The 14,091-nt window shown below is 42.6% G+C and overlaps 1 protein-coding gene across 4 annotated transcripts in view; it reads left to right on the forward strand.

The window, feature by feature from the left end:
• Window positions 1-14,091, forward strand: part of Helz (helicase with zinc finger) — a 127,627-nt gene that overhangs the window by 95,491 nt on the left and 18,045 nt on the right. For all 4 annotated transcript variants that reach the window (XM_005069993.4, XM_013113329.3, XM_040749983.1 and 1 more), the window contains 5 exons: window positions 119-326; window positions 4,090-4,169; window positions 8,078-8,714; window positions 9,110-9,344; window positions 10,611-11,127. In XM_005069993.4, the coding sequence (XP_005070050.2) occupies window positions 119-326; window positions 4,090-4,169; window positions 8,078-8,714; window positions 9,110-9,344; window positions 10,611-11,127 (1,677 nt within the window). The remainder of the gene's footprint in view (window positions 1-118; window positions 327-4,089; window positions 4,170-8,077; window positions 8,715-9,109; window positions 9,345-10,610; window positions 11,128-14,091) is intronic.

Raw genomic sequence — 14,091 nt, forward strand, 5'->3', positions numbered from 1 at the left:
CTATGTGTATGTTTGTTTGTTTGTTTGTTTGTTTGTTTGTTTTTGCTAATCAACATTATATCAGTTTGTGTTCAGAAACATACGCAGTTCAATTACTTTATTTCTTATAATAATTTAGGTACCATGGACAGGATACCAGGGTAGGTTTGCAGTTGATCCTCGGATTATTACACACCCAGCAGCAATGGCCTACAATATGAACCTGTTACATACACATGGACGTGGGTCACCGATCCCTTATGGCCTTGGACATCATCCACCTGTCAACATTGGGCAGCCACAGAATCAGCACACAGAGAAGGATCAGCAGGAGCAAAATAGAAACGGTAGGTGGAACCCTTAGAAATCTTGTCTCGTCAACTTCAACTCTCACACTGGGTCCTTGAGGTAACTTGTTGTTGCTGTGAGGTAAGGACTGATGCATTGGTGGTAGTGTTGTATTGGTGGCATGTCTATAGTCATTTACTCCAGGATCATCTATAGAAAGTTCTGTTCTGTCACTGGGCTACCTTGAAGCACACACTAAAATCAGCCTACCACACCTGGACTCTGTCCTTTTTCATTGGTGTGTGTTTGCGTTCATGCTAGACGTGCCAGCCCGAGTACTACAGTTTTGTGTATGCTCCACAGGAAGACAGGCAGTCTAGTAGTGCTCTCACTTCATTCCTTTCCAGTTCCACAAACAGTTCAGAATCCTTTTAAAAACAAACAAAACCTTGAAAAGCTAGCATTTTTCTTTTTTGAATGGGATTACATTAAGTCTTTAGGTCAGTTTTTGAATAACTGGAAACTTAGCAATATTAAGCCTCTGGTCTATGGACAGAGTATATGTGTCCCTACCTTTTTAGGTCTTAATTTCTTTCAACATTTAAGAGCAGTTTAAGTATAAAACTTGATTAAAATGGCTGTTTAGTGCAGTGTCTTCCTCATTAGTACATTCCACAGATTCTGATATGTTGTTTTTGCATTTTTATTTAGTTCAATAATATATTTTTACAATACTTTTAAAATTTCTCTTGACATTAAAATAGATTCATGGACTGGGTGGGGTTGTGCTTGCCTATAGTCTCAGCAAGAGGATTATGAAATTTAAGCTAACCTGGGCTGCAATCTAACCTGAGCTACAATGTAGTGAAACCCTGTTTTGGAAACAAAACCAAAAAGATTATATCCATGGATTATTTAGAATGGTGAGTTTCAGCTTCTGATTATTAGTGATTTTCTAAGATGTTTTCTCTTACTGGTTCCTACATTTAATTCCACCATGGTGAGAGAGCATACTTTGTATGGCATGAATCCTGTTGAATTCATTGGGATCTGGGTCTGTCTCTCAGTGTTCAGTATTCAGTACTCTGTGTGTACCCTGAAGCACTGGGCGCTCAGGGTGAGCTGGTCAGATGCTGCTCAAGTCTTCATGTGTGTCCTTCCTGGCTTTCAGCCTGTCTTCTCTGTCACTTTCTGAAGAGAGGAATTAGTCTCTGAAAACTATCGTCTATTTTTTGAGACAAAGTCTCAGCTAGGCTGGCTTTGAGCTGCTTTTGTAGCCTGGGGTGACCTTGAACTACTAATGTCTCTTCCTTACCTCCCCCAAGAGTTGGAATGACAGGTATGCGCTCCTATGCAGGCTTGTCTAGAATTTCTTTATATTCTGTCAGTTCTCAGTGAATTTTAGGGGTCTGTTGTTAGGAGACAAACTTTGAAGGCTGTGTTCTCTGGTGATTCATTTAGTATTTACAGAATAACTGTTCCTGATGATGTTCTTGGCTCTGAGGTCTACTTTGGTCAACGTCTGTGTATCTCTTGGGCTTTCTTTTGACTAATGACAGCAGTGCATTCTTGGTTTTGACCATTTGCTTTTAATCTGTTTGTATCTTTAAGGTATGTTTCTGGGGGTGGGGCTGCAGTGCAGAGGTAAATACATATTTCGTTTACATTTTACCTGCAGCACCACCCAAAGGAAGCAGCAAAGCATGTTACTTTAGGATAGTTTATAATTAGTACTCTTTCTCCCTGTGCTTCGTGGCCTGAAATTCTCTACATAGACCAGGCTATCCTCAGACTCATAAAAATGTGCCTGCCTCTTCCTCCTGAGTTCTGGGTTTAAAGGTGTACATCTCCACACTGAAATGGATTTTTAAACTCTCGGTTCTGTGAGTTTGATGTTTGTAGGGTGTACTTGGTGCACTTGATTGCTTTTGTTGACTTAGCAGTTATAGCATAAGTGATAGTGTGTTAGTTGTATTGGGGCTGGTGTGTATCTTCATTGGAGCTGTGTGTCTTTAACTTCTGTAGCATACCTTGCAACTTACATTCCACACCCCACGCACAGTGAAAGAACTTACAGAAGTTCAGAATCTTCTCTCTGGGCTTTGATGGTCATGCATTTACTTTTTTATTTTATTTTTTTGAGGCAGGGTTTCTTTGTGTAGCTCTGGCTGTCTTGGAACTTGCTCTGTAGACCAAGTGGCCTCGAACTCAGAGATCCACCTACATCTGCCCCCAGAGTGCTGGGATTTAAGATTTGTACCACCACCACCTGGAGCATTTTACCTTTATGTGGGTTTATTTAAGAATATTTCTGGTAGTTTTTGTTCAAACAGGCAAGTATCTTTTTAAAGAGTTTTAAAAAGTAAGAGAGTTAAGGTGGTGCAGCTCAGTGCTTGCGGGGCAGTCTCAGGAAGGAGTGTGTGTGGCCCTTGTTAGCCTTATCTTTCATATATATGTAATATAGTGTGCTTTCTCTGTCTGCTTTAAAGATTTTTATTTTATCCTGGTCTTAGCCTTCGAGAAGGTTTCTGTTTGCTGTTTTGGTGTGTGCATGTTGGTTCTTTTTAGAGTTTTTATGATGTTTGGAGGTTTTCAAGCTTGCTGTCAGCCGGTATTCTTTCTGACTTTCTGCATCCTTCTGTGTGGTCCCATTTACTCAGGCTTAACATTCCCCAAACTCATGACTAGCTCTTTGTTGGTTCTTTACAGTGTTTTCTCTGTGTTTTGGTTCTGGTCGTATCTGTTGCTTTACTCTTTAGCTTGCCTCATTTTTCTTATGCACTGTCTCATCTTCGGGCTATCTGTTGGCTTTTAGCCTTGGACATTACAGTTCTCATGTCTTCACGTGCAGTGGTAAGTCAGCACTGATGCGACAGTTCATTTACTGAGTTCTAGTGCTGCTGCCAGGGCATATCTCAGAAAACACCCAGTTTAGGCTTAATTCTTTCAGACTAGAACTCTTCACACTTGTGAAGTTAGGCTTGTCTACTCTTATTGTGTATTGAGAAATTTTAACTTTGCTTCCTCTGTAATCCATCATGTACTTATGTTCAAAATGTTTGCACATCTACCTTCTGTCACTCTGATAAACTAGCTGAGGTTAACAATTTATAAGAAAGAAAGGTGTATTTTGGCTCCTAGTTTTGATGGATTTGACCCATCCTTGCTTTGTCCCATTGCTGTGGGCCTGTAGCCTCATAGTACATTATGATGGCATGTGTGGTAGAGGAGTTGTGTTCAGTTCATGGGAGTAAGGAAGCAAAAAGCCAAAGAGAAAGGGGTTGGAGTCCCAGTGCCCACATCTGTCCTCAAGTCCGCGCATCCTAAGGTTGCTCTCCCTTGTAGCATGCAGGCTGGCGGACAAACCACTTCACATATGGGCTTTCAGGGAGCTTTTAGATGCAAACCCTAACTAACAGTCAGTTTAGATCCCTACAGTAAGTTGGATTGATACATCATTTAGATTTTTACTTAATTGCATTTGCAAGTGAACAAAGTGTTGAGCCTTTGTAAGCAAGCAGGGATACCAAGACCTTTTATATGTCTAATTTAAAAAAAGAGAGACTGTAAATTCCTTGAAAGTGGACCATTTTCTTTTTTATTTGCTGTTTTCAGGTTGTTTCTCCTTTGTGAAGCTTTTGCCCTGCCATTTATTATTTATAACTTTCTTTTTTGCAGAGAAACTGCAACTCACGTGGTTGTATAAAGTGATAAGAATGAGTGAATAATGTTAAACCCTTCTGCTTTGTCTAGTTTGAATAGTTACTGGAAATGTTACGTTCACTGGAGATAACTTACAAGGATTTAAAAATATTTTCTTAGGTAAAACTGATACAAATAACCCCGGTCCTGAAATTAATAAGATCCGAACACCAGAGAAAAGGCCTACAGAGTCCAAACAGGTAAGCTGCTCACGTCAATTGGGTGTGTAGTTCTGGCAGGGAACTTCTGATCGACCCAAAGTATCTCCTGCTTATTGTTCCAGAGCAGTTTAGTAGGGCATGTTACCTTCTTCCTGGCCCGTTGTCTTTTACTAAGTTGTTTCCTTTGCATGTTTGTATTTTCCTCAGATTTTCTTTCTTTCTTTCTTTTTTGTTTTTAATTAAATTTCAGTAGGGTGGTGCTGGCACACGCCTTTAGTCTGGCTCGGGGGTGTGGGTAGAGGCAGGTGGATTACTGTGAGTTTGAGGCCAGTCTGGTCTACAAAGCTACACAGAGAAACCCTGCTTCTAAACCGCCCCCCACCTCCAATTTTTTTTCATCTTATGTATGTGTTTTGCCTACATGTATGTATATGCACTACATGTGTGGCCATGGAGGTTGGAGCTCCTGATACTGGAGTCAGAGATGGTTGTTAACCACCGTGTTGGTGCTGGGAATTGAACCTGGGTCATCTGCAAGAGTAACATTAGGCTGGGCGTTGATGGCGCATGCCTTTAATCCCAGCACTAGGGCGGCAGAGGCAGGCGGATCTCTGTGAGTTCGAGGCCAGCCTGGTCTACAGAGCAGCCTCCAAAACAATACAGAGAAACCCTGTCTCAAACAAACAAACAAACAAACAAACAAACAAACAAACAAAAAAAGAGTAACATTAATTGCTGAACTATCTCTCCAGCCCCCTCCCTCAGATTTTCTTAATTCAGCAATAGACTCAGATTTATAGACTCCTTGTGATTAAAAAAAAATGTATGAGGACAGAGCTACGGCTGTCGCATTGACAGTGGCTTTAGCCTGGGAAGGACTGTGGCAGTGACTCCCTCAGTGCCTGACCCCGTCTCCATACCCACTGTGCAGATCCTTAACTTTGTGTCTACCTACTTTTCCTCTCTTTCTGCTTCTGTGTTGGAACATGTTAGTGCAGACACATTGTTGGTAGAATTAGTGTGGCTGAAAGCTGTGTAATTTCACTTCAGTGAGACCCAGCCCCCTCCTTTCTTGTGCAGTGCTTAGCTACTTTGTCCTGGCTCCTCGGTGGCTCTTCTCAAGCCTGTTACCTCACCGTGTAGATATGACTGCTCTAGAAGTGCCGCCACCTAGATTGTGCCCTGTAACTGATGACAACAAATAACTCTTTCTGTGTGTGCTTGAGTCTCTTTACTTTCTCATCATCAGCCTTAGATGAAGTCCTCTTAAGTGTACTGTCCTTGTCCAGTCACCTCCCTGACTCTGAGTTCTCAGCCTGGGTTGTAGCTCAGTGGTAGTGTGTGCCCAGCATGCACAAGACTCTGGGTTCAGTGGCTAGTGCCACACAACCACAGCAAAAGAGTAAAGAAAGAAAGATACCTTCTTTGGCCTTCATCTCCTGGTGCCTTGTCTTAACCCGCACAGTCTAGGACTAGTTCCAGCATCTCACTGCAGCTGTGAGCTCCGTGCACTGTCTTTTGTTTCTTTGGTTGTCTTACTTCTGTTGTTTTCTTTAGCACAACATTTCTTTTCATACAACTGTCTGTTATTGGACCTTCTGGCTTTAAAAGAATACTTCCCTTCTCCTCTCTCATATTGTGATTTCCCAGAGTTCTCTGGGGTCCCACTTCTCTTTGAGGTCTAAGTTGTGTCTAAGTGCCCACTCCATGAGAAAAGACTTCTTATTTGGATGTCCAACCTCTGCCTAAGTAGCTGTTGTCTACCTTCACTCACAAGTATCTCAGGAGCTTCTCTGACTGATAGAGGGCGTATCGTAGAAGGAACTGTGGTGTTAAGTGAGGCAGCCAGGAAACTTCCTGACTGAGTCAGAGAAAGTATACCTAATGATAGGGGTCTGAGCAGCCTGCATCTACCACTGTCACTCAGCTGGCTCCCTTCCTGCAATACACCTCTTAATACCAAGGCACTGAATTAAATAGTGCTTGATGTTCTTTTTTTATGTTTCCTGGGCATCAAAGCAAAGCATCAGGATGTAAAGCATCAGGTAGCCTTGCTTTCTAACAGAAGATTCTAACAGAAATTTAAAAACAATGATATGCTTGACACTTACCTGTCTTGATTCTGATTTTGATAGCACCTAGAACTAAGCTGCCTCCAAGTACATCTGCCACTGCTGCTTCCACTGGAGGGTTCTAAAGGGCCATTTATTCTTCCTCTACACCCTTCTCAGACACACATCACATTGACTTTCTCTGCAGCTCTTTCTCACTTCAAGATCAGAGTATTGTGGTTTTGACCTTCCTGTCTCTGTCAAGTCACAAGTGGTGGAATAAATTAAAATAGCAACTCAGCCACAAACAACCATGACATGTAACCATAACCTTGTGTGTGTGGTCAGAGTGTGCGCATCAGCATGTCTTTTGGAGAGAGTTGTGTCCCTGACTAGCATAGCTTCGTCTTCTACAAGATCATGAGTTGTATGAGGACATGCTTGTTTATGAGGAACGTCATTGGGTTCTGAGATATGAACAGGTACAGCCACTGCGTAGGAAGACCAGAGCACTTCATTTTCTGATCACAGCAATCTCAAGGACCTGAAGAGCCAAGTGGTAAGAGAGGTGACTACTCTTGGTATATGATTGGCATTGCAACAGCTTGCTCAGTGTTCCCAGCTCAAATCAGGGACCAGGCCCCACGTCTGTGTTCTCGGGGACTGTTCAGCACCTTGTCTAGCTTTATAGGCTTTGGCTAAACAAGTAGTACCCTACTATTCTCACCGGCCATTTCAGCCCTGAAACTTACAAGGTGACACATGAAAGTTTGTGGAGTGCCTTAACAGCCGGGAAAGAAAAAGCGTCACTTTACATACTCTTCTTGTTTTTCATGTTATCAACATTTACAGTCAAAGTTGCATTTAAGATAACCAGGCTGTTTAACTCCAAACCCTTTCTCCAGTGGTTCTCCAAAGCTTGATGGCACCAACTTGATGTTTGCACTCTGAGTCAATCAGGGTCTGGTTGATTGATGTCAAGAAGGAGCAGCTAAGCCAGGCATTGGTGGAACATGCCTTTAATCCCAGCACTCAGGAGGCAGAGGCAGGTGGATCTCTGTGAGTTTGAGGTCAGCCTGGTCTACAGAGCGAGTTCCAGGACAGCCTCCAAAACAATACAGAGAAACCCTGTCTTGAAAAACCAAAAAAAAAAAAAAAAAAAAACCAAAAAAAAAAAAAAAAAAAAAGAAGAAGAAGAAGCAGCTAACATGTTCGTACAGTGTTCCCAGAAGACCTTATTTACTGCACAAGTTCAGGGCACTGGGGCTAGAGTGGCTGGATCGAGTGTAGCTCCTACTCTAAGCTCTCAACAGTATATCCTGAATCTTACTATTGCCTTTTAATCTTCAGAATCAGGCACAGTGCACTTAGTAGGCCCTCCACGATTGTTAAGAGAAAGAATGTCAGACTATGTAATGACCAAAGTCAGCAGCCATATCTACAGAGGTGACATGGTATTTGTCTGTTTAGATACAGTTTTTATTAATGTTGATTTGTTTGGAGAAGTAGATTGGATATATGAAAACAATAAAATCTGAGGGAAAGAGCACATTTTGTTGATTTATAGCTAAAGGAAATGAATGGTTCTCTTTCTAAAGAAGAAAGTGTGAAATTGAAAATAGTATAGCAGGAATTAAAGTGGCCATTGTAATAAAACAGCAGTGGCCCTTCTTCAGACTCATTTTAATATGCTGTTTTCTCTGCCATCTTTTCTATAAGAATATACTCTTATTTAATTGTCAAGGTGGTTGAAGCTGCACCTCAGCATTCCCACTGCTACTGATAAGAGCGTATCATAGCCTTTACGTGGGATATGCTTGGGAAAGGATGAAAAGCCTCCAACTCAGGGTTTTTTGCAATTAAAAATGTTTCTTTTTTTTTTTTTCTCTCCTCTAGGCTGATTTGGAATCAAATCCACAGAATAGAAGTCCTGAATCCCGTCCCAGCATTGTTTATTCCAATACCAAATTTCCTCGAAAAGATAATCTCAACCCAAGACACATAAATCTTCCTCTTCCTGCATCACACGCACAGTATGCGATCCCTAGCCGCCATTTTCACCCTCTTCCTCAGCTACCCAGGCCACCATTTCCCATTCCCCAGCAGCACACCTTGTTAAACCAGCAGCAGAATAATTTGCCTGAACAACCAAATCCGGTGGCACCCCAGCCAAATCAGGTGGCACCCCAGCCAAATCCGGTGGCACCCCAGCCAAATCCGGTGGCACCCCAGCCAAATCCGGTGGTCCAGCAGCAGAGCCAGGTACCTGCACAGGCCCTGCAGCCACCACCTCAACTCTCTCCTGCATTTCAGGCGGGGCCCACCAATGCATTTTTCAATAATGCAGTTGCTCACCGACCACAGTCTCCTCCTGCTGCAGAGGCTGTGGTTCCCGAGCAGCAGCCAACACCTGTGCTTCCTGACGGTCACAGTCCACTGAGAGCCATCACACAGCCTGGTCCTATCCTGGCATCACCTCTGAACAACTTTGTTGATGAGAGCTCCCCAGGATTGCCTATAGGAGAAGCTTTGGGTAAGCTTGTCTGTCACAATGTCACATGTGAAGAGTCCCCAGGTTATTTGCTGAACATGGCAAGTCCTGTATAGTATTAGTCTAGGCCAAGATTGATTCACATCTCCAAGTAATGCCAGAAAACCCAACCAATTAGTCTAATAAAATTTGGCTTCAAGTGTTGTATGTACATATGTGTATAATAACTATCCAGGTGATAACATTTATACCATAATGAAGGAGAGAGTCAATATCATAGCTCTGGGCTCTGGAAAATTTAGGATATTACTTTTGCCCAATTGAATTGTAGCTATTTCTTTGTCTTTGTGAAGAAAAACTGGGTGTATAGGTCTTTGCATAAAGTCAACTTGGTGCTCCAAATGAACAAAAACAATTTTCCACACCTACTTCTGCAGATCGAGTACATGGAAGTGTAGCTCTGGAGACACTGAGGCAGCAACAGGCACGGCTACAGCATTGGAGTGAGCACCATGCCTATCTCAGCCAGGGCAGCATCCCGTATCCACACCATCACCACCCTCACCTCCCACATCTTCCCCAGCCATCCATGGGCCTCCACCAGCCGCCAGTGAGGGCAGAGTGGAAACTCGCCAGCAGAGTTGACGATGAAGCAGAGACAACATTCTCCAGGTATCCCAGTAGCCCAGGGCCAGCTCTGAATAGGACTCAAGTTTTCCGCCTCACTCTTGCCCTTCAGCTTTAAATCTGGTGTTGGCTTTGTTGGTGGATACTACAAAGTTCTCTCAGTTGACTCTCCAATATGGAGAATTTAGATGTCACTCTTGTATAAATCTGGGCCTAGTAATCTATGACTTTAGCTCCTTGCTTTATAGTCTGTTATCAAAAGAAACAAACCATTCTTGGGACTGTGTGTCTTGTTTGTTTGTTTACTTAGTAAATCAAAGAATAATGAGGACAGAAGTAAATGGGTGGCTAAAACCTATTTTTATCTAATAGGTAGATGTCTAACTTCCTTGAGCCGTGAAATGCTCTGAGGAGTCACTCCTGACTCTGAGTGTGTTTGTGGTCAGCATCATGTGATTGCTATGAACACCTTCCTCATCCTCTCCCTATGGAAAACACCCACTGCCACTGTGGTCCTTTAACTCACTCACTCACTCACTCACTCACTCACTCACTCACTCACTCACTCACTCACTCACTCTCCCTCCCTCCCTCCCTTCCTTCCTCTTCCTCCTAGCATTTCTGTTTTTAAAGTATACAACCTTATTAAAAATTGATTGGTTTATTTCATGTGTATGTGTATTTTGTCTGCATGTGTGATATGTGTGTCATGTGCATGTCTGGTGCACGAGGAAGCCAGAAGAGGGCTTTGATTCCTCTAGAACTGGAGGTTCAGGAGATTGTGAGCCACTACATGGATGCTGGGGCCTGAACCTGGGTTCTCTATAAGAGCCCAAGTGTTCTTAACTGGTGAGCCATCACTCCAGTCTCTTAGGTATTTATTTTTATTTCTGGATATATGGGTGTGTATGGGTATATAGGTGTGTATGTGTGTATTTGTGTGTATGGGTATGTGTGTGTATGTGTGAATGTGGGGGTCAGAGGACAGCCTGTGGGGAGTTGGTTCTTGTATCATGTGTCAGATTTGGATTGCCAGATTGGTGGCTAGCATCTAGATCTGCTGAGCTATCTCCCTGGTCCATGGTGGCCATTTTTCATGTTGAGGCAAGGATGGATCCTTTCATACAAAGGTAAAAAACAGTTAGGTATTTGACAGCTATATTGAGTAGTACCTGTTGGAGTAATAATGCAAGCCCTAAGTAGCTGTTTTGATTTGGTTTGCAGAAGTCATACATGTGGTTGACTCTGCTCTTGTTAATGCAGTGGGGCCTCTCCTTGGTTTCTTCCTCATTTTTTCTTGTTTCTGTATAGGTTTCAAGACTTACTCAGAGAGCTGTCTCATCGTGATCAAGGTGACACTCGAGAACTAGCTGAAATGCCACCACCTCAATCAAGACTTTTGCAATATAGACAAGTTCAGACTAGAAGCCCACCAGCAGTCCCGTCTCCCCCTTGCAGCACAGACCACAGTAGCCACTTTTCTAACTTTAATGACAGCAGCAGAGACATTGAAGTAGCCAACAGCCCAGCCTTCCCACAGCGCCTCCCACCTCAACTATTTGGCTCCCCCTTTTCGTTGCCATCTGAACACCTTGCCCCACCTCCCCTGAAATACCTGGCTCCCGAAGGAGCATGGAATTTTGCTAACTTGCAACAAAATCACTTAATAGGGCCAGGCTTTCCCTATGGCCTACCTCCATTGCCTCCCAGGCCACCGCAGAACCCTTTTATACACATCCAGAACCATCAACATGCTATTGGTCAAGAGCCATTTCACCCACTGTCATCTCGCACAGTATCTTCTTCTTCGCTCCCCAGCCTAGAAGAGGTAAATGCCTTTTAGTGTTCTTCTGTCTTGGGATCAGTTGGCTATGAACTAACACTGCTGCTATTTACCAATTTGGTAAAAGGAGATCTTACCGGATATGATATCTTTAAACGGTAATCTTTTCTTGGAAACTATTTTAACGTCTACCTTTTTGTGCTATTTCAGATTTTGTGTGTGGTATTATTGAAACATAAAGTCTTTTAAAAGTACTTTATTGCTGTTTTGCCATCTTGGGCATCTGAGGGCGCTCTTATCTGAATAGTGTTGGCCTTTCTACTCTGGGGAAATGTTCCTTAGTAACTTATCTTTTTATTAGGTTAATTTGATGACTAGTACTTTCTAAAGATGCTGGTTCTTCTAATGAGTGGCCAGTTCCAGGCATCAGTTCTCCCTCTGGCCATTCTGAGGTTTTAGTGGGATGTCATTTATGAAGCAGTAGATACCCAGTCAGACCAGTTTCCTAATGTCACAGCATCCTGCCAGTTGGCATAAGCTGTGCTGCTGAGTGAGTATCTGGAGATAAACTCAGTTTTCACTAGGACTGACTCATCCATACTCTCGACCGTCAGCAGCAGTCACTGACATGCAGCATTCAGTGATTCCTGGGAGGAAGACTTTCAAAATGGGGCTGGAAAGATGGCTCAACAGTTAAGAATTCTAGGTGCTCTTGCAGAGGACGCAGGATCAATTCCCAGCACTCACATGGTGGCTTACTGTAACTCCAGTTCAGGGGATCCGATGCTTCTTCTGGGTTCTCTGGGCACATGCAGGCCAAACATGCATACGCATAAAGCAAAAATACAACAAATTTCCAAAATTGTGTCATGTGTAGACTGTTGTTGTCCAGCTGTTCCCAGTGAGCTCACAGTGACTAAGACTGTGTAAGGCGTGTGGCTGTTAGGTATAGTCTCTCCAAAAATAGAATAAACAGTTATAGTTCTGCTTGTTTGAGATAAGGCTTAGTATGTAGCCCAGGCTGGCCTGTCCTCTTGTATACTTAGATTACAGGCATGCAGCTCCATACCTGGCTTGCAATTGTGAAATACAATTAAAATGTCTTTCTTTGAGAAGGCCTTACTGCGAGCTCAAGCTGTCTTTGAACCAATAAGCATTGTACTTCAGCCTCTTTGAGGTCTGGGATTATAGGTATGAGCCTCCATACCTGGCTAACACAGATCTTTGGATGTAGTCATGAGACATAAAAACAAATTATAGTTGTGTGAGCACAAGGCCTATTCTGCTCCCCCTGGCACCAGTGCAGGGCTTATTTCCAGGGCTGCCATAGAGCTGGAGAACAGAGAATCTGACCTTTACAGTACCACAGAATTAGTTATTTTTATGAAATTCTCTCGGTTTTCTTGACTGAATGTTTTCATAGGAACTGGTAGGTTTTAGTTTCCTAGCCCAAAGAGTTGTTTGATGCTCTTGTCAGTGTTTATTGTTGTCTTTTTGGAAAAGTAGACTTTGGCATCCGGTACCGTGACACTTTCCTGATACAGGTGTGATGTCTTGCCTCTCTTGCTGAAGGCACTCATAAAACTGGTAGGAACTGTCCCTGTTCTCCCAGGGTTCACCGTCTATACTTTCCCAAGTAACACTTCCTACTGAATGATCCACTTTAATCACTGATCTTTTTAAGTGGTCCTTGATTTTGGAACTTAAGTTCTTTGCACCTTGTTGCTTTCAATGTTTGGTATTATAAATACACACCTTCAGTTGTCAGTGAGTTCTTTTGCTTTGCAAAAACACTTGGTCATCTTGCTTCTGACACTAGGTTCGTGAGTGATGACTAACTTGCAGCAATTGAAGAAATTCTTTGACAAGGAAAATATTATTTTTACCACATTGTAGATTTTGACATTTTCAATGTGTTAGGGTAAGTTCTGTGTGTTCAGAATGATTTTGTATGAGTCATCTCACACAGTGAGTGGCATATGTTCTCACTGCTTATTTCCAACCTTTTAAAATAATTTCTTTAACTTTAACAATACAAAGAAAGTTACTTTCTTCCCTTCTGTGGATTCTTTGTTGCCAGAAACTTGGCAGAATCATCTGATGAGATGAAAACACTTGCATGTTAGTCTAACAGTTACTTTGAATGGAGTTTTTTTTCTTCATGTTTTGTTTAAGTTTTGGTTTTATACTTAGCTTTTGAGACAAGATTTTGCTGTGTAGTTCAAGCTGGCCTTAAACTGGTCATCCGACTGCCGTAGCCTCCCTTGTGCTGGAATGACAGGCGTGTACCACAAATACTCAGCTATAATTTTTATTTTCTTTGGAAAAATGAAATATATGGCTAATATAAAACACAGAATCCAGAAAAACGTCGCCTAATTTTATTACATAAAAATAGCTACCATAGCATTTTATACCATTAGCCTTTCCTGGTATCAACAGATAAGAATGTGTGGTGGGTTAACCTAGGGGGATCGATTAACTGTCAGGGAAACTGGAAACAACTGTACCCCATTGTCGAGCCCTGCACAGCCCCATCCAGTCTGCCTTTCTCTGAGGTCAGGGCACTCTGAATAGGAGGACCCTGGTCTTAGAGCTTTTGAGGTTCTGAGAATAATTTCATTTGCAAACCCAAGGCTGCACCTCACTGATTTTCCTTCCTCACCCCAAATTCAGTGGATGCTGTGGGTGGCTTTTAGCTGTGTAGATGAGGCTGCCACACAAGACGCTGCCTTTTCCAGGGCCAGGCCCTGACCATTCTTAGCTGGGATAGATTAATGCATTTCTCCAGTTTGACTTCAAATGCTAGTGTGAGTTTGGGATCATGGTTTAGTTTCCCTCCAGATATTTAGCTAGGTGTCTTCATACCTTCACTAGCTGTGGTATTATCAGTAACTAGAGGAAGTTTCCTTGGGAAGTGACAGACTCTTTATATAGCATTGTAGTCTGCTCCAGTGTCAGCTGGCAACAGAGTGCAATCAACAGAAATCCATTCTTAGCTTCGGGCCT

The sequence above is a fragment of the Mesocricetus auratus genome, unplaced genomic scaffold (genome assembly GCF_017639785.1).
Source record: "Mesocricetus auratus isolate SY011 unplaced genomic scaffold, BCM_Maur_2.0 Super-Scaffold_100007, whole genome shotgun sequence".
In the NCBI taxonomy this organism is placed as follows: Eukaryota; Metazoa; Chordata; class Mammalia; order Rodentia; family Cricetidae; genus Mesocricetus; species Mesocricetus auratus.